Raw genomic sequence first — 21972 nt, 5'->3', positions numbered from 1 at the left:
TTAAATGGAAAACAAAGCCCGTTTATTTTTGGAGTTTTTCCATAAAAGTTTTAGATTTATGTAGATTTAATCCATGTAATTTTTAAATTTACAGAAAAGCCAGGTTTTTTTTTTTGGCAAAAGTAGTCCATATCTTAGATTTTGTATATTTAATTTATAGAAAATATCCTTGTGTATTTTGTTTACAGAAACGGTCCACATATTTAAAAAAAATTACAAAAATTATCTACATAATTTACATTGTGTATTTTTTGTATAATGTCTTTTTGAACATAATATGTTATATATTTTTTTTTTCTGAAATACAATACGGATAAACCCGTCTGCATCCCCACAACAGGGACTAATAACTTCCGGATTAAAATATTTTAAAAAATTACGTCACATTTGATAAATAAAAGTAAAATAAATAGAAACAAAGTTGTAAATAGCCTATAGGCTTTTTTTTCTCAAATTTTTTTGTTAAAACAGTTTTTTGTAATATGTATAAATAACATTTTATATAGTTTATAAGATTAAATCTTATATTCATTAAATCAAGAACATCACTTTAATCTCTAAAAAGAACATTTAAGAGCTTGAATAACTCAATAAACCCATTAAAATTGTGCTCAAAGAACTCGAAAATATGTCGCAATCAGAAATGTAATAAACAAAGCAAACCACGACTCAGATTTTACTTTTACGAATACATTTTATTTTGTTAATTTTCGATTCTAATTTCTATGCATTGAATTGTGGCTCAAATGTATAAAAAATTCTATGTTGCTTCAAATCGACTTCTTTCTTGGATCCTTAAACCCACACACAGAATCCCCGTGATCACACACCTGCAACCTGTTCATGAATTCATCCCTATTTTCACACAAACGTCCGCAAATTCTTGGAAAATTTGAGCAATGTCTGCAGTCCTTCCATTTTCTCTCGCTACAGTAAAATGTAATCAACCAAGAAACGAAACATGTTCGTCTTTAGCGTCACTCAAACCACTTTCACTTCGAAAAAATACACTCAAGAAAGCCTTTACAAATGTCTGCAAATTGACAATTCGAGCTTCGAGTACTTCTATCTCATCTGTAACAGTCGAAAAAGATGCAACATACGGTACCGTTTTCGTAATTCGAGCTCAAGACAAAATGGGTTTGCTTCCGGCAATCACTAGGGTTTTAAAAGGGCATAGAATTGAGAAAGCTACAATGGAATTTGATGAAAAAGAAGATTATTTTGTGGTAAAGTTTCAGGTCACTGATTCGAATGGGAATAAGATTGAAGATAACGAGAGTTTGATCAGAATCGAGAATGCATTGATGGACGCCATTAATGGCGGTGAAGGTGTTGTGGTGAGGAAAGCAGGGTTCTCGGGGGCTAAAACAGAAAGGATGTTTGAATTGATGGACGGGTTCTTGAAAAACGATCCAGTAAGTCTTCAAAAGGATATTCTTCATCATGTTGAGTACACAGTAGCAAGATCAAGATTCAGTTTTGATGATTTTGAAGCTTATCAGGTAACGATTTCAACAGTTTTTGTGTATTTTTAGTTTTTACTTGTAATAATAACGAAACTTGAGAAACTTTTTTGTAAAGTTTAGCCTTTTCTTGATACTTTTCAAAAACAAATCAGATTTTTGCATCTCAAAAAGTGCATATAATACACAAATAAATATAAACAATAGTAAAGTACATTGCTATTTCTTGCTATTACAGGCATTGTCACATAGTGTGAGAGACCGATTAATTGAACGATGGCATGACACACAACAACATTTCAAAAAGAAGGATCCTAAACGTTTATACTTCCTCTCACTCGAGTTCCTAATGGGCAAGTTTTTTTTTTTTTTTTTGTACAACATTTATTTTAATAACAAGTCTTTTGTCATCAATCTTGAACTATTTCGGTGAATCAAATTCAAGATTTTTGCTTTACAATAACAAATTTCAAATTTCAAATTTCAAATTTCAAATTTCAGGTCGTTCATTATCAAACAGTGTTATTAACCTTGGCATAAAGGATCAATGTGCGGAAGCCTTAAGCCAACTTGGGTTTGAGTATGAAGTTCTTGCAGAGCAGGTAAAATCACCTGTCACTGTCACTGTCACTGTCACTGTCACTGTCACTGTCACTGTCACTGGTAACTGGTAACTGGTAACTGGTACAAATGCAGACTTACGATTTTTTCATGCATGTATGAGTAATTTTATTTTGTTTTATTATTATTATTATTGTAAAGGAAGGAGATGCAGCCCTTGGCAATGGTGGTTTAGCTCGGCTTTCTGCATGCCAAATGGATTCTTTAGCAACATTGGATTTTCCTGCATGGGGGTAATATTATTTTATTCTTCATTGGTTCCTAAGTGTGAAATTACCTAACTACCCCTCACATTAACCACCAAATTATCTCTTTACAATTCTTCAAGCCACAATAATCACTTTGAAACACACATCCAAACAATCTCAAGTCTAAGAGTCCCGTCATGTTACTAAAATTCAAAGTCTTTACTTTTATTTACATTTTTTGGTTATAAAATTAAAAATAAAAATAAAAAATTTGTATTTTAATTTTCAGATACGGATTGCGTTACCAATATGGGCTTTTTAGGCAAATAATAATAGATGGCTTCCAACATGAACAACCTGATTATTGGCTCAACTTTGGAAACCCATGGGAAATAGAACGTGTCCATGTATCATATCCTGTAAAGGTTATAAAATATTCTTTTTTATTTTATTTTTTTTATATATCTCTTTTCAAATATACCTATAGTTGTTTAATAATTTATATATTGTGATAAGTCTAAACTACTTTTAATGATCACGAAGATAGTTTTACGGGAGTGTTAAAGAGGAGGTTGTGAATGGAAAGAAATGTAAAGTTTGGATTCCAGGAGAAACAGTGAGTTATTTCTTTTGTAATAAAGAAGTTTAATATGTTAAGTATATTTGCTATATGACCATTTTGCCCTTGGGTGTAGGTTGAAGCTGTTGCTTATGATAATCCTATACCTGGTTATGGAACAAGAAACACAATAAATCTCAGATTATGGGCTGCTAAACCGAGTGAAGGACTTGATATAGTGAGTGTGATTATTTTGGTATTTGTTTTTAGAATATTTGCAATTAATTATAATTTTATTGCAGGAGTCTTATAATACTGGAGATTATATCAATGCTATTGTGAATAGACAAAAAGCAGAAATAATAAGCAATGTTTTATATCCTGATGATCGTTCTTATCAGGTTTGAATTTAATCATAGCAACCTACTTTTGTCTACATTTTTCATTTTTTTTTTGATTTGGAAATTTGTATTTCTTTTTTCTTTTTTCCTCTAAAGGCTATTTGGATAAATGATGTTCAATAAATATTCGAATGTCCTTTTTCTTCCAAACTCATTTCATGATTTTTAGAATATGCTGACTTTGATTTGCATGCGAAATTTATAACATTTTCTATTATTGTAAATATTAAATTCAATCGTATCAGATCTTTAGCATCTATTGACTAAGAATATAAAATTGTGTTTAACAAAGAGAGTGCAAATATATTGACAAAAGTTCTTTCATATTTTTTTTGTTCTTTTTACGTATTCCCTTTCTTTTATGAAAAACAAGTTTTTGATATTACACCAAACAAAAATACTTGTATATTTTTATGATAAAGTAAACCATATAATTATACTTATAATATTCAATATCCGTGTTTCATTTAAGTTTCTGCAGATCATATTGTGATTTAATATAATTCTGTTTGTATTAATATTACAAGAAAAATAACCTGGGATTTATAACACTTCTTACATTAACTGCATTTTGTTATCTACCATCATTTCTATACACAAGGGTAAAATGGTCATTTACACTCATATTCATTATTTCAGGGGAAGGAATTAAGGCTAAAGCAACAATATTTCTTTGTGTCAGCATCTTTACAAGACATTATTCGAAGGTTCAAAGACATGCATAACAACTTTGATGAATTCCCAGATAAGGTTATATTATATATATAAAGCTTCAACAGCTTCTATCTTTGTTAATATTATTTTGTAAAATTACCAATCTACCCCTCATTTATCTTTCATCAAATGCAGGTTGCTTTGCAGCTGAATGATACTCATCCATCTATTTCAGTAGTTGAGCTGATGAGAGTGCTTCTTGATGAAGAACATTTGAGTTGGAAAAGGGCATGGAATATTGTATGCAAAGTTTTTACTTTTACTACTCACACAGTATTACCTGAAGCATTGGAAAAAGTCCCCATGGATTTATTTGAAACCGTTTTACCTCGCCATTTACAAGTGAGTCAACTCATTATAACTCGTGATATGAACCCTTTTTTGAACTTTATTATAATTCCTGATATGAATCCTTTTTTTGACAGATTATATATGATATAAACTTTGCATTCATGGAGGAGTTAAAAAATAAGATTGGAAAAGATTATGTTCGTTTGTCACAAATGTCAATCATTGAGGAAGGTGCTGTTAAGGTATTCATAAAATCTAAACTTTTATATATCTTGAAAAAGAAATTTTACTAAAAAAATAGAAAAGGTTTTATATTTTATATTGATACCTTTCTTATTGAGTTGACAGAATATTCGAATGGCAAACCTGTCCATTGTTTGTTCTCACACTGTTAATGGAGTCTCCAGAGCTCATTCTGAATTGCTAAAAACACGTGTATTCATGGTAATTAATATTAATATTTTTATTTATATTTCATTTTAGATATTAATTTTTTGAACTTAAACTATTTGCAGGACTTTTATGAGCTGTGGCCTGAGAAATTTCAGTATAAAACAAATGGAGTAACTCAGGTAAAAATTCTTAGACAAATACTTACACCATGTTTCTTTTTTATTTCCTCATTAAGTGTCATCTTACTTTAAAAAATATCCGAAAATGGAAGGAAATTTTATAGAAAGTCAGGACTTAATGAAGAAAAAGTGGAAAGCCTACTTTTTCTTTATGTATTAAGTCAGAAAGAAACACCATAAGATAACATGGCTATTTTTTTAATTTTTAATTTTTAATTTTTTTTTTTTTGTAATTACAGCGTCGATGGATTGTAGTAAGCAATCCTTCACTGTGTGCTCTTATCTCAAAGTGGTTAAGAACAGAATCTTGGATCCATGATGTTGACCTTTTGACTCATCTCAAAAATCATGCATCAAATCCTGAGTTACAACATGAATGGAAAATGGTAGGTTTTGAATTCAGTTTCATTTACTTCATTTACAAGTGTTGTTTTGCTAAAAAAAAAACTTTTAATGTTTTAGGTAAAGAAGATAAACAAAATGAGGCTTGCTGAATACATTGAAACAATGAGTGGAGTGAAGGTTTTTGATAACTTATTTTTCTATTTTATTTAATTTTTTTTTCCATATAGCAATGCAATTTTACTTATTTTCTTTACCTTACAACTGTAGGTTAGTTTGGATGCAATGTTTGATGTGCAAATAAAGAGGATACATGAATACAAAAGACAGTTTTTGAATATATTAGGTGTTATTCATCGATATGACTGCATAAAGGTATCATCTTTTTGAAAAGGGAAAATGTTTCTTGATTTGTTACTTTTTGTAATAACAAAGTATATATTATTTTTATTTAAAAGAATATGGAGGAAAGTGATAGAAGGAAAGTGGTGCCACGTGTCTGCATAATTGGTGGGAAAGCTCCACCAGGTTATGAAATTGCAAAGAAGATCATCAAATTATGTCATGCTGTTGCAGAAAAAATTAATAATGACACTGATATTGGTGACCTTCTTAAATTGGTAATTTGACATAATTTTTGGTATTCTTTATTTTTTAAATTCCCAAAAGTTAATATTTATGATGTGATTTTGCCTCAAAATTAGTAACCCATTTTAGTATATTGTAATTATCGATTGTCAATTATGGTGATTTAGATTGAGTTCAAGAAAGAATCTTTCTGCAGTTATAGTTAATAAAATGACTATTTACCCTTTATCTGATTTTACAAGTGGATATTACAATTTGTGAAAATAATCAGACAAAGAGGTAAAATAGTCAATAAGAACCAAAAAGTAGAAAAAGATTCCTTTTTGGATCTAAACAGAAAAAGTGGTAAACAAATTATATATTGGAAAGATTGTCTTATACAGACAAAGAGGTAAAATAGGATCATTTTGTGATGAAAAAAAAAATGTGTGGAAGAGGTATTAATTATTTGGGTTAAATTCAAATTCTTGAGTTTAATTTTTTTTTTTTTTTTATTGTTGCAGGTTTTTATTCCTGATTACAATGTTTCGGTTGCTGAATTAGTTATTCCTGGAAGTGACCTTTCACAACATATTAGGTATGTATTGATATGTGAAAAGTGATTATTGAGATAAAAGTAAAATTACCAACATACCCCTAGCTAGGTTTAATGGAGATTGTGCTTGTTTTATTTTTCAGCACTGCAGGACATGAGGCATCTGGTACTGGAAGCATGAAATTTCTTATGAATGGATGTTTGTTGCTTGCAACAGCTGATGGATCAACAAATGAAATTATTGAAGAAATAGGTGCAGAAAACATGGTATAAGTATAACTTCAAATATCTAAAAATATTCCATGATGAATTTGCATTTCTTTTCTTTTGTTTTTTTTAATCGATAATTTCTAATTCCCATGTCAAATTTGGTTTTCCACAAACCTATTTGACAACTTTCTTTTTAGTTTATATTTGGTGCAAAGATGAATGAAGTCCCGAAATTGCGTGAGAAAGAATCCACCATTAAAGCACCCCTTCAATTTAGACGAGTAGTAAGGTATGACTATTAGCCAAATGTCTAAAATACCCTTTAGTCAAATTAGATGTCATAATGTCTGATAAATCAAAATCCCTTCTACTTTTCTAGGATGGTGAGAGATGGGTACTTTGGATTCAAAGACTACTTCAAATCCTTATGTGATACAGTAGAGAATGGCAAAGATTTCTATCTTTTAGGGTCAGATTTCACTAGCTATCTAGAAGCTCAGGTAAGTGATTCTTGATTTTTTTGCCTAAATTTCAAGATTCCCTCATTCCCTCCAAACGAGGGCTAATATGTAAACATTTGGGGCAAAATGGGAAGACCCATCTTCTTGAATTTCTTTATATAGCTTACCAGATAAAGTTATGTCCCCATTAAGTAAAAAAAAGAAACAGTAGATATGAAATTGAGTAGATTTGTATCAAGTGTAGGCTGCAGCAGATAGAGCATATGTGGATAAGGAGAAATGGTGCAAAATGAGCATACTTTCTACTGCTGGTTCTGGAAGATTTAGCAGTGATCGTACAATTGAAGATTATGCAGAAAAAACATGGGGAATCAAGCCATGTAAATTGCCCTTATAACACTTTCTTCATATGTTGTTCAATAAACTAGTTTTGATCTTTGTAGAATTTTGGAAGTTAATGTACTTAATGGAGACCTTTATTAAGACCCCATAAATGACACAATGAAAACTTAATCGTCTGTATTGTCTCTACATGTTTGTCTTAGCAGCAAAGATATCAGAGAATCTAGACTAGGTCTCTAGTTCTCTGGTTCAAACTTGGGTATCGTGCTCCTTATTTTTGGGACATTTGGGATATTGTGACTTACTTTCTCAAGCTAGGTAGCTATAGGTTATGTCTAACGTTATGTGCATGTATTGTTTTTGTATGCTTATTTATCTTATGTGTGGAAAATAATTATTTGCGATTGTTTTATGTAAGTTTTGTGGAAACTCGTTTGCTAGGGCTATTTTATTGGATTTCAAACCTTAATTTATTGAGAATGTTTTTTTTTTTGTTATCAAGTTTTATAAATTGTGAAACATCAAAATCAACTAGATAATTTGTAGGGTTAATCATAAAAAAAAAAGATCAAATTGAAAGGTGTGATGCCAGACCATCTTTTCAATGTTTATCATGAAATGACCATGTATTTTTATCATGATATTAATAATTCAAGAAAAGTTATCGTTTTGTTGTTTTTGACACCTTTTTATGAATCACAAACTCTTCATGAAATCGTTTTTTTTTCTTGAAAACTTGTCTTTTTTCTCAAAAAAACATTTTGTGAAAAAAATGTTTCATGAAGTTAAATTTTATAAAAGAAGTGAATTCCAACATTTATCATGAAATGACAATGAATTTCGATCATGATATTCATAATTCAAGAAAATCTAACATTTTTGTTGCTTCGACTCATTTCTATGAATTAAAAATTCTTCAAGAAATCGTTATTTTGTTGAAAAACTTGTATTTTTTTTTTCTCAAAAAAGTTATTTTATGAGGAAAAATGTTTCATGAAGGTCACATTCATAACATAAAGTGAATATTTTGTGATAGAAAATATACTAATCTTGGTCCTTTATTGATTATCTTTAATTTATAACTATCATGCATATTGTTTTTTTAAAAGCTGTAAATGTTTTTAGACATTAGATTTTTAGAAACATAGAGAGTTCATCCATATTAAACAAAAATATTAAACTTTAGTTTATTATTTCAATTAAGTTTTAATGCAAACGATAGCAAATTATTTAACTCAAATTAAAATAATAATCTAATTTAATTTGTATATACTTTAAAGGACAAAATACCAAAAACACAAGTATTTATTTACCAATATTCAGAAAAACACTTATATTTTTTGTATGCAAAAAACTATTACATTTTCAGTTATTTTTTAGATTTATCCAAATATTTTTTTAAAGTTAACGGTTGTTTTGTGACATGATATTTATATTGTTCGTTTTTAAGTTGACATGAAAAGAAAATAAACGATATCACTTTTTTTTTGAGTAATTGGTCGTGGAGTAAATAAATGATTTATTTCTTATGTTTTACCTTGGACAATGGGCAACGTTACTTAATTTTGTTTCTATGTTAACCTAAAAACAAAAAAAATAAATGTGATGCCACAAAACAATCAGTAATTTCTTTAAAAAAAAATCGGATACTTAGGTTAATGTGAAAGATAACTAAAAATGTAAAAGTTTTTCCGCATATAAACAAAATGTAAAGATTTTTGTGAATGCTAGTAAATAAATGATTTTTCTGTATTTTAAACAATATATTTTTATCATTTTTTAAGAAATAATAAAAAACATTCGATTATAACTAGTCACAACCATTTTTAATCATTTGCAGGATAAGTTGGGTTTAAAGTCATCTTCTTAGGGACCCATTTGTAATGATGAAAAATAATTGGAAAATTTCTTTTATTCTTCTTATTACCTTTTATCCCTTTTTTTTATAAATCCGTTCCCCCCCCCCACCCCAAATATATATATATATATATATATATATATATATATATATATATATATATATATATATATATATATATATATATATATATATATATATATATATATATATATGTGCTATCAATTGGAACATCATGAGATTCAATAATAAATAACATTTGAGCGTGTGAGAGTATAATATTATAGTTGAAATGATATAATTTTTGATGTACAAATATATTAAAGTTGCATAACTTTTAACAAATTGAGTGACCATCAAGTTCATTTGACCGGTTATATAGCATAAAATGATAACCGTTTGCATATGCATATAAGTAAATCGTTTTTTTTAATTACTGAATTATATAAAAGAAACTAGAAAGAAATCAATAATTACAAAGGGATAATTAATATTGGGTTTTGTAAGCATGATCTCTAGTTTGTTACTTCTATGAACAAACCAATTAAACGAGTAAAAAACAATGTTATAAAATTAGAATCTCTATGATAACTTTTGGATCCGAACACCTTTGCATTACGACAACTCCAAACATCCAAATGTAATCAACACAATCACATCCAACGTTAGTAGAGACATTCAATGAATCAACCTACACAAATAAATCTCAAATAGAAAGACAACTAGAAATAACAATATCCCATCAATAACCAAAACGAGTTCAAGATTGTTTCACCACCTCAGAACTAAGGAATAAATGCTCAACATCTAAGGTAGCCTTCGAACAACAAGGATACAAAATAGAATCTAGATCGATACCCCTTGTACTCACATTGGTTATCCTCGACACAAAAGCACCCTCCAAATCAAAATATTAATCTTTTAGGAATAAATTTATTAATTCTTTAAAAAGTGATGAAAAACATCTTAGATGAACAATCGAGTACCACAAAATAAAAACAATCGAGTTGGTGGAGTTAATGAATAGTTTAGAAGTAGGATAAATTGTCGTTCAAAAAATAAAAACAATCGAGTTGGTGGAGTTAATGAATAGTTTAGAAGTAGAATAAATTTTGTTCAAAAAATAAAAACAATTATCGACGTTACAAGAATGAATGAGCCTAAAAGTTGGTTACTATATGGAGAAGGGCCACTATCGAAGGGTGGTCCTTGTCAATTAATGATATATAGACTTATATACAGTCTTACACGATTCACTTGTAGTAAATTAAGTAGCAGACAACTCATGTGACTCTTAATAATCATTCCAATGGGCTCTTTGGGAAATTTATGAGCGATAAAATTTTCAGCTCGATCTACATGTAAATGAATAAACAAAATTGACGTAAAAGTATTTGCATCACTAAAAACATATAATTTCTCCTTTGATCATACCAATTTATTGTTTACAAATAGAAAAAGACCCTAAATGCATCTTGAGTCGTACTTCTATTACGAATAAATTGACATGATTTGTAGTATAAAATGAGTTTTTGTATGTAAGTTTAAAAATAACAAGATTTCCGTCCATGTCAATTTCATTTAGGAACCCACAATTGCAACTTCTTCATCGTACGTAGGAATCACCAACAAAGCTTCTTCATTTCGATTCAATTTTCATTAACTAATGCTATGACCATACACTACACTGATACACAATTACTATTTTCAATGTTTCATAAACCATCTACCCATTGCATTAAACGTAATATACATGTCATTTCTTATATTTGGTTGCTCCTTGGCTTATGATCTTTTTATCTTAGGTATATGAATTGGTTATAAGTTTCTTGCTCTAAAATGACAAGGCAAGGATCATCTTGAAAGTACTTTTTTATACTATGTAGTGGTATGTTTAGTTGTTTATAGGAATTCCTTGTTGTTTGGTAACAACCATTGTAAAAAGCAACCTTATTTGAAAAATCGCTACTCATTCGTATTTCTATGTTAACAATAGGAATGAAAGGGAGAACCTTAATTAGATAGGTTGGTTTTAAGACCCTAAACTTACTATTTGTTTGATGTAATTTGTTTATTTTGTTTTTAGGTTCTTGTTAGTTTAATAACATCGAATAAATGTCTTGCTTTTCGACTTCATTTGATCGTCATGCTCATGTTGCTCGAGTTTTCCTATATTTAAAAAATCATGGTCAACTTCTTGTAAACCCATTCAATAAAGTAATATTTTTTCATATAGAAATCAGTTATTAAATTAAGATTTTAACGTCTTGCTTTTCAATGAAAGTTGATTGATTTTGATACGTTTAATAAAATAGTATTTGCAATCCCAAAGCCAAAATTGTAAAAGAAATGGGTAAAACTCGTTTCCGCAAATCACGCAATAAATTACATCGCGAATAAAATATCAAAATACTTATGTGAAAAAGGTGGCGCCTTGGTCAAACACAAAAAAGCACATCACGATTCACAACCATATTTATTATGAGTGGTCCGCATCTATAAAAACCGAAAAAACCGGATTGACCAAAAACCGGTTGTATCCAGTTTGGTTCTTCTTCGTTAATTTTTGTGAATAATTGTTTCTTATTTGATTGTTGATTGTTATGCTTCGAAACAAATATTTTATATGATGTATTATTTTCATTTCGGTTTTTAATTCGTCTACTTAAAATTAAGATGATTTAATTTTTATAACATTGAAGAGAAGAAATCACGATAAATAATACAAATATGAAATCATATTGTTTTTAAATAGCTAAATCAAAAACTTAAGTTGAAATATCACCTCCCAATCCCATATTATATTATATATATCAATGAAATCATTTTCATACGTGTTTAAGTTTATATTAATTGTTATTTTGAGACAAAAGACTAATAGCATAACAATGTCAGTGACAAAATGTCCTTTGGCCTAATAGTATTATCGGAATTTGATGATAAGTATCCATGAACCAAAGGTTGGGTTAAGTCCTCTTTAGGAAAAAAAAAAATATAGATTTAGGGCCTTGGGGTAACATAGTGGACGTGTGTGTAAATTGTTTTAAGTTTAACAATGTCATTGTATAGAAATCGACAAGATACTTGTGTCATTATCCCATGACTTTGTGTAACGTATCATATATCATATATGTGACGTTTTTGAAAATACAAATCATTTGATGAGATTTGGTATATTCGAATAAAATATAGGACACTTTTGCTCTTATTTGATCTCGGCATATGTTTGTTGATCATTACTTTTATTTATATCTGCATTTAAATGTCTGGTTTAACTTGTCTAATAATACATATCATGACAAGATTTTATAATTTCCTAGTGATATATATATATATATATATATATATATATATATATATATATATATATATATATATATATATATATATATATATATATATATATAATAACATTGTTACATACGATTGAATAATTGCAAACATTTAAAAATAACGTGTGCATACAAAACTAATAACCTTTTTAAGTGTAATTTGTGTCCCGGATTCCAAAATCCATGTTGCATATTTAAGTATATTTTTATTGGTTACTCAATATTATATAATTCCCCAGAATGTCTAAAGCTACCTACAAACTTTCGAACTTTTGTATGTGTCTTTACCTAGTCTAAAGGTTATGATAAACGCATTGGAACTCTTAATTATGAAATTGTCTCATTTACAGGAAAGGATACATATTCATTTAATTGTATTTTTTAAATGAAAATAAAGTGTATTTATTATATAAACGCTTATATCTACCATTGTCACTGTTTTTCCTTTTGGAGTATTAACAAGCACATGGGGTTGATTTTAAGTAACATTACCAAACCATTTAGTGACATTAAAAGGGTTGTTGAAGTGGTTGAGTTTGTATGCTCTAGGCTTCTAGCCTTAGAAATAATACAAAATTGTAGACTCTAGAGTAATGTTAAAGCTGTTCAACTTGTATTTTCTGTTTAGGTTTTGATAACAAAATGATTAAATCATATAAAGACTTAAAGAGAATTAAAAGAACTATAAGGTCGAGGGATGTGGGCGATCATCTCACCTTTTTTTTTCCCTGTCAACTCATGGCAATATCGTTTTCCTTTTACTCTCCCCTCACACCCTTCCTTCTCTGCTAGAAAATAGTCAACAATCAATTCAAAATACGCAGGAGTGTTCACGAGGTGGTTTGGCTCGGATACTAATAAAATTGTGAATCATAACCACGGGGCGGATACCTTGCATACGCTAAGCGAAACCGAACTGTATTGGTAAAAAACCTGAACCGAACAGAACCATATAAAGACGGGTAACCACGGTTCAGTTCATGAGTATTTGCTAATTAACTGTAATATATATATATATATATATATATATATATATATTCAAAACTACAAAGTCCTTTTCAACCATTTTATTCCTAAAATAAAAAACTCACAAAAATAAGAAAAAAAAATCAATTATTGTTATTAAAACATACATGTTATGAATAAGATACGTAAATGAATATGATAAAGTTGATAAAAAAAACTATACATACACCGTCTTCCTGCACACCAAACATTGTGGTGTTCACCGCAACACCACGATGCTAGCTCAGCTCACAACTGTGTGCAATGTTGGCCACATTGTTACATAAATTATGATGGTTGTGTGTGGTGCTGACAATAATATTTTATATATAACTAAAAGATGTAATAATTTAACCATTATCGGTTCAAATATTATTACATAAATTATGATGGTTGGATATATGGATAAATCTAAAATATAGTCACATAAGTTGTTTAAAATGTGAAACGTCATTGTATAAATTGATAAAAATAAAATAAAGAAAAAACATTATCACATACATAACAGCATCTCCGGTGTGGATATTTTTATGACTTATTAGTATTTTTTTTAAATAAGCACTCATCCCATTTGACTACATAACTTATTTGGTTTTTTAATTGACCACTTCATATATATTGAGTGGTCCATATATTATGTTGATTTGAACAACTAACATTTTTATCTCCAATAACATGTCATACTACCTCTTTAATTATATTAATGTTTTGCATATTTCCCTCGTCAATCCAATGATATTCTGATCGAATTCGCTAAGATTGAGGTGGCGATGGTGGGGGAAGTTTCTAGGGTCTCCATATGAGATTTAGAGTTTCCTTAGGATTGGTTGATTATTATTTGAAGGATCGTCTTGTGTTGTGTTATGCATTCTGAGAGTCAAGATTGGTATATATCTGGTTGAGCCGGTTTGAGGCTTTGATGTTGAAGACGTCAGACGATGATGGTTCGAACCCTAAGTTGGGGAGAACTGGGTATTATGCTTGGAGGATCATCGGTGAGTGAAAATTTATGGTCTCACCGCAATGGATCAAGGGAATCTAAAATTCAATTGGGCGAGGTTTTGGTTCAAGGTTATTGTTGCAGGCAAGAAGGAATATAGGCTACCATTGAAGAGCTAATGGTTAGGAAGACTTCTCATTGCATTCTTGAGGTCCGTTGGAATCCTTCATGGTCATGAAGAATTCGAAGATTGGTCAAATCGAGTGCAGAGCAATTTCCCGTCAGGTTGTGTTGTCCAGGACACATGTGTTATTATCGCAATAGAAAGTTGTTAGGTAAGGAACTCGTTGTGGTCGATAGTTTCTTCTGGAAACGCCAAGGATTTTGAGAAATGAGCGTTTGAGTCACTCAGATTGGGCATCAGATGTAAAGGACATGGTTAACTCGCAGTATGGGGTTGCTTACTATGGTCATGGATGGGCAGTTGCAAATCTGTCGACTGACTTTAGAGTTTGGTATGTGTATTTTCGCTTGGGATCTGTTTAACAGTGTAGGGGATCGTTGGTTCTAGTTGTCGATCTGTCTCCGATTGATTGGTCATTTTATTCCTTATCAGCATCTGGAGTCGTTCGAGGGTCTCCGAGTAGTAATAGTCGAGGTTGCAGTTGGTGCGTCGACCCTTAGTCATAGTCTTGTCAATTGTAACACCCCGAGTTCAGAAGTGCAAGTTCAGGGCTCTTGGTGTAATTAAGAAAGATCGAATCGGCGAGTCTATGGATAGTCTTGGCGAGTCGAGTCGCGATTTGCTCACGTGCTAAGTGACCGACTCGGCAAGTCGGTGCTGGAATGAGATCCAGAGCCTTATGTTTGCACCCTATTTAAAGAACCTTATGTTTTCCCCTCAGCCTCTTTGCTGCCCATTTGAGATCCAGAAACCTTAATTCGTGAGGAAACCCCATTGTTGAGTGAATTAGAGCTTGGGAAAGGATCTTTGGCTTTTGAAGCTTGAAGGTTTGGAGGCTTGTATCAGGAAGCTTGGGGAGATCAGAAATCTACTGTTATTGGGCTCATTTCACGGGTAAGGAACCATTTCCTTAAGCTATTTCTTCATGGATTCATGTATGGTGATTGATGTTAGAACTAATTCGAGATAGAAGCTTGGATCTGAGGATGCTACTTCAGATCTAAGCATGTGATGGTCCTATATGTCATAAAGCTCTCTTTAAGAGTCATTGGTGAAGCCATTTCATCTTTAGCCTTAGCCCTAGAGTGTTTAGAGCTTATATCACCTTGGTTCCACGTAAAGTTTGCAACTTTATGTGAGGGCTAGGCTGTAGAAGAGTGGAACTATAGATTTGAGTCCCTACATGGCTTGAAAAGCCTCTGCATGGAATGAGAACTGAAGAGACTCGGCGAGTCACATGGGTGCACTCGACGAGTTGTATGAATATGTGCATGGACTCGGCGAGTTAGAAGAACAACTCGGCGAGTCTGTTGAAGATTGTCTTGGACTCGGCGAGTCTGGTCGTGGAACCCTAACCTTTTCTCTTTGAGCTGTCAATCGGTGAGTCGAGGGATGACTCGGTGAGTTGAGCAGGAAGGGACTCAGAGCTTGTTGGAATCGACGAGTCTTGGGGCGACTCGGCGAGTTGATTCGTGGCATGGGATTTTTGAGCATAGGAACTCGACGAGTCAACGGGTTGACTCGGCGAGTAGGGTCAACCAGGAAGGTTGACTTTGAGTGAGGACCTTGACTTTGACCAAGGGTTGACCAGTTGTCTTCCAGGGGTATTTTGGTAATTATTGGTATTTATTGGATTGGTTATTTAGTAATGATCAGTGGTGGAGTTCGTGCTGGTGGTCGAAGTAGTGTGGTCTTACTTCTTCAAGCCGACAGTTGCAGGTGAGTTATCATCACTATATCGATATGGTCTAAGGCACCAAGGTCGACCCTTTATCGGATGGGAGTCCGAGTAGTTGTTTGTTATGTTATTGCTTTGCTATGCCTGCATCCTGGTAGTTAGGATGGTTAATGTTAGAGACCTGGTTAAGGTCGGTATCCTGGTATGTAGGATGATGCTATGTTAAAGACCTGGTTAAGGTCGGTATCCTGGTATGTAGGATGATGCTATGTTCGAGACCTGGTTAAGGTCGGTATCCTGGTATATAGGATGCTGCTATGTTAGAGACCTGGTTAAGGTCGGTATCCTGGTATATAGGATGATGTTATGTTAGAGGCCTGGTTAAGGTCGATATCCTGGTATATAGGATGATGCTATGTTAGAGACCTGGTTACGTCGGTATCGTGGTTAGGATGTTGCTATGTTATGTGATCTGCTAGATCGGTTGATTAGTTGTGAATTGCTATATGATTATATGTTTATGTGCACATGGTTGTTGGACCGGGGTTGGATTGAGGCGGGTCCTGCTATGTGCTGTAGGCCAACATTCCCAGGGCGGATCGGTTAGGCCGATGGCCCGACGAGCGGTCCGGATAGGATGAAGGCCCCATGAGGGCGGACCAGACGTGTTGAGGCTCGGAGAGTGGACCAGATAGACTGAAGGCCCAGTGTGGGCGGACCAGTCATACTGTAGACTCAGAGAGTGCACCAGGTGGACTGAAGGCCCGGTGCGGGCGGACCAGTCATACTGTAGACTCGATATGCATGGCTGTTCTGTTTATGATATGATATGTTATGTGTATGGTATTGTGGTTGGTATTTTGGGGGTAACTCACTAAGCTTTCGGGCTTACAGTTTCAGTGTATTGTTTCAGGTACTTCAGGAGACCGTGGCAAGGCGAATGCGTGATCGTACCGCTCCTCATGTTTTATGATTTATGTGATATGGTTCTGGGAAATGCTCTGATGTTTAAACTATTTTGAAAACAAATGTATGAACTTAATGGTTTTGAATGAATTAAAATGTTTTAATTTGGCTCGAATTTTACGGTCGTTACAAGTTGGTATCAGAGCCTTGGTTTGAGTGAATTGGAGGAACATTCGTGTGAATCCAGTCTCAAATCAAGGAGGGATTTACAAAATGGTTTTCAAAATGTTTTCGAAATAAGTAAAGGAGAATGCAGAGGGTACGATCAGCCAGAGCCAATAAGGAGACCCCAAAATACCACACAAGGTATTTGATTATGTGATATGTTAGAACAACATGCTAGTACTAGGCTAGGGATCTTCAGGAATTACATGATAGAATTGCCTGATTTCATGATGCCTATTACCCTAGGGTTTTCCTTATATGAAATTGACATCCTTATTGTAGTTGTTTAGTGTATGCATCACGACTGTGCATAATCAAGATCTTATAGTCTGAGAATGTTTGATTCGACCTTAGGGTAGAATTGGATATTCGAAAGTCTATCGGGTCCAGCGTTATGTGTGGCTAGTATACACTAATGTTGCAAGGTCGGTGGATGTTTCATGGATGGGTGGGTTGCGTGAGACCGGTTGGTTGGTTATAGGATAGTGGTGCTCCTCTAGGGGTGGGGATGGAGTGTTCATTATGTATATGTTATTGTTAGGGTGTTGTGGCGATACTTGATACAAATATGGGTAGGTGTGGAAGGTAGTATGGGCCCGTACTACTAAAAGCACAGGACCTATACGCGTATCAAGGAAGTCACAACCCCTAGGGTTTTGTTGGGAGCTAGTTCTCGAGATTATTATGAGGAATGCCTAATATTCTTGTAGCATATTTTCGGTATGGTGATTACGAGACGTCTCAGGGCAGGATCCGATTCGGGATCGGGATCAGGAGAGGGTGATCAAGGTGGATCGGTACCACATGAGGTCATTAGTCAGATGAGTACAGACGAGTTGGATGCCAGGATTCGTGAGATCCTGCATGATGAGGTTGCTGCTATGTTTCGGGCTGAGTTGCCAGAGATGTTGGGTCGATCAAGACCGCCATGGTTGAGTACTTTGATGAGCACTATGCAGCTCTCACTGAGGCGGATGCCGCGGCAGCTACAACGGCTGTATCAGCGGCAGGGGGAGGAACCGGTCGAGGTTTTCAGTATCGAGAGTTCGATAATACGAAGCCCCCTACTTTCGATGGAGTTCAGGATCCGATCGTTGCTACGAGGTGGTTGTCAGACGTGGAGAGTTGTTTCTTCACGTGTTCATTCCCTACGGACCAGAGGGTGAAGTGTGCTCTGAACCTTTTGAGGCTCGGGGCGAAGGATTGGTGGAGGTTGACCACAGGATCTTATTCGGATGCGCAGCGGGTTGCGATTTCATGGAATCAGTTCCGGGAGATGTTCAGTACCCGTTATGTTCCACGGGTTGATAAGGAGAGGTTGGCTCAGGAGTTCTTGGAACTGAGGCAGGGTTCGGAGTCGGTGACGGAGATCACCAGGATGTTCACTGAAAGGGCGATGTTTTGCCATGAATTTGCTTCGGAACAGGCTCAGATGTCCCGATATCTGAGTATGCTCAAGAGGGATATCAGGCAGTATGTGTCTACGCAGAGGTGCGAGACCTTATTGGAGTTGTAGGAGGCCGCTCGGCGGCGTGAATTGGAGATTGAGTTGCAGTTGAGAGAGCAGAGGCAGGCCCAGGCGCAGTCGCAGCCGGCGCCGAAACGGTCCAAGACTGTTGATTCTAGGTTGGGAAAGGTGTGGGAAGGGTCATACCGGAGTTTGTAGGTCTGGTGGTGCGTGGTGCAAGTGCGGGAGAGAGGGGCATTACGCGAGGGATTGTCGGCAGTCAGCCCCGGTTCAGGATGTGAGGATTTGTTATCATTGCCACCAGGTTGGTTAATTGAAGGCCAACTACCCACAGCTGGTTACCAGACCGGTGCAGGCTCCAGCACTGGCCACTTTGAGGATTACTGGTGGGGGTCAGGGTGGAGCCGAGCCTTCGAGGGCTCAGGTTCGCGCTTTTCAGCTCACAACAGAGGAGGTCAGGTCAGAGTCGGATGCTGTTGCGGGTATGTTTTCATTTCGTTGTTGTCTGGTTATCTGGTTATCTATGTAGTATTGTATTTTATTTGCCGTTTTGCGTGCTTCATGGTTTGGTTGGGAGTGTTAGTAACTAGGAGTTGTAGGCGATTAGCATCCAAGGGATTGATGGTCAGAATTTGGTTGTGTGGTCTTGATGTCGGGTATAGCAATTGAGATTTGAGAAGTGTTCGGCAGAGAGTCGAACTCCCTTAGAGTTCGTGATGTGTGATGTCGGGAAGTGATTTTGTGGAGGTTGCTCGTTTCAGAGGAAATCAATTCATGGATAAGAGGAGTATATTGAGTAGGGATGATTGATTTATGTCGGTCGAGTCACCGGTGGTTGGTAGGAAGTGTTCTAAGTGGGGAGAATTGGAAAATTTTCAGGAGGATCGACAAGCATTAGAGGTTGATTAGCTGTTTGGGATTCAACAGTGTTTCAGTCAGCCAAGAGTGTGGGGTGGTATGAGTAAATGACAGGAAAATGGGGCGAGGTACAGACCAAGGTTTTTGGGAAAGGGTGATTGGTGTTGTAAGGCCTAGGATTAGGCCGAGATCTGAGTAGGTGGGATGGAGTTAGAGTTCGAAACCCCTAGAGGGCTAGAACAGTATGTACGGGAAAGATTCCCAGGAAGGATAGTTCAGGACGATGTATGATAGTTTGAGCGGTCCGGGGAGACTGAAGGCATGTGGGCGTACCGGTCAGGCCGAAGGCTCAGAGAATGGTCCAGATAGGTTGAAGGCCCTGGAGGGTGGTCCAGACATGCTGAAGGTTCTGAGAGTGGTCCAGATTGGCTGAAGGCCTAGTAAGGCGGTCCAGTCATGCTGAAGACTCTGTATGTGTTGATAGATCTATATGAGGAGATGGATTGAGTATGTTGCGATGTGATAGCAAATAGTGGGTCTGGCCCCGGGTATTGATCATGTTAGCAGAAGGCAGTGCATGGACCCGAGAGTCCTTGCGAGCAGATTCAGAGCATGTGCAATGCATGGAGTAGCGGTTACTCTACAAGGGATAATGTAGAGTGGGGTGTGAGCACCGTGGCACTTGTCTGAAGTGGCAAGGTTGACCAGTAGATTTCCTTGGATAAGAAAAGGGAAAGGTATGTAACTCCGGGAGGGAGTGTTGGTTCACAGAAATGAAAGCAGCAGTGTGAATGGATGATTGAGAGTATTTCGATTATGGTTATTGAGCATTGTGAGTGTCCCAGTGGTATGGAAGTACATCCGAGTTAGGTGTCTATTGAAGTCACAGAAGGATTTTCGGTGGTGTAGAACCAGAGGAGTTCAGAAGGGATGCAAGGAGGGAGCCTTGAGTTTCCAGTATGGTTGTGATCAGGAGGTTATGTATGTAGCGGTAATTCATCCTGGGGGTGTCTGGAGGTATCGTCAGTATGTCGGGTTTTCCAGCCCGAGGATGTTAGAGCAGATTCAACATTATATGTGATTGCAGAGGAGAGCTCATGGGAGTTGCTCCGGAGCTAAAGGATGTGTCATCCTGTCAGTGTGGAAAGAAACGAGTTGGATTTGGAAAGGAAAGCGGGATAAGTCCTGGAAGTGAATGCGATAAAGGATATGCAAGTCAAGGAAAGGGGTAGTAGCTTGATACCGGGTCAGGACCCGATGGTTCAGGGTGATATCTATCTTTGTAAAAGTCAAGTGATTGTTGTGATTTGGAATAAGGGAAGTATCATCGGGTGATCATTTGGTTGATGAGTGTTGTTATCAAAGAAAGAAGTCGGTGGCCGGCTTGAAGCAGCTGTCGTGACTCTGTGAAGGAAGAGTTAGACTTTACAGAGATTTGATAGTAGTGTTTGGAGGAACCTGCGTCGGTTGAGACCAGGAGCTGTATTGCGGGAGTATCATCTGGGATGTGTTGCTGTAGGCTTCGAGGGTGAAGCCTAATTTAAGTGGGGGAGAATTGTAACACCCCGAGTTCAAAAGTGTAAGTTCAGGGCTCTTGGTGTAATTAAGAAAGATCGACTCGGCGAGTCGAGTCACGATTTGGTCACGTGCTAAGTGACCGACTCGGCGAGTCAGCGGCTAGACTCGGCGAGTCAGTGCTGGAATGAGAAACCCTATTTTCGGGGTTTGCACCCTATTTAAAGAACCTTATGTTTTCCCCTCAACCTCTTTGCTTCCCATTTGAGATCCATAAACCTTAATTCGTGAGGAAACCCCATTGTCGAATGAATTAGAGCTTGGAGGAGGATCTTTGGCTTTTGAAGCTTGAAGGTTTGGAGGCTTGTATCAGGAAGCTTGGGGAGATCAGAAATCTACTATTTTTTGGGCTCATTTCAGGGGTAAGGAACCATTTCCTTAAGCTATTTCTTCATGGATTCACGTATGGTGATTGATGTGAGAACTAATTCGAGATAGAAGCTTGGATCTGAGGATGCTACTTCAGATCTAAGCATGTGATGGTCCTATATGTCATAAAGCTCTCTTTAAGAGTCATTAGTGAAGCCATTTCGTCTTTAGCCTTAGCCCTAGAGTGTTTAGAGCTTAAATCACCTTGGTTCCACATAAAGTTTGCAACTTTATGTGAGGGATAGGCTGTAGAAGAGTGGATCTATAGATTTGAGTCCCTACAT

General features: G+C 35.1%; 1 protein-coding gene across 1 annotated transcript; it reads left to right on the top strand.

Annotated features, from left to right (window-relative positions):
• Positions 1-717: 717 nt before the first annotated feature.
• LOC145061521 (uncharacterized) lies at positions 718-7546 on the top strand. Its single transcript, XM_079009025.1, has 22 exons — positions 718-1505; positions 1705-1819; positions 1968-2068; positions 2229-2320; positions 2565-2700; positions 2823-2891; positions 2971-3072; positions 3137-3235; positions 3875-3985; positions 4085-4291; positions 4375-4482; positions 4589-4684; positions 4756-4812; positions 5052-5198; positions 5275-5334; positions 5425-5529; positions 5613-5774; positions 6246-6319; positions 6421-6544; positions 6685-6776; positions 6867-6987; positions 7193-7546. Exons 1-22 carry the CDS (start codon positions 900-902, stop codon positions 7343-7345), a joined length of 2937 nt encoding a protein of 978 aa, XP_078865151.1. The 5' UTR covers positions 718-899; the 3' UTR covers positions 7346-7546.
• The last annotated feature ends 14426 nt before the right edge of the window (positions 7547-21972 follow it).

This window comes from Lactuca serriola, chromosome 7 (assembly GCF_051521515.1).
Source record: "Lactuca serriola cultivar US96UC23 chromosome 7, Lser_US96UC23_V15, whole genome shotgun sequence".
Classification (NCBI taxonomy): Eukaryota; Viridiplantae; Streptophyta; class Magnoliopsida; order Asterales; family Asteraceae; genus Lactuca; species Lactuca serriola.
The sequence above is the reverse complement of the archived record's forward strand: the minus strand, read 5'-3'. Positions and strand labels throughout refer to the sequence as shown.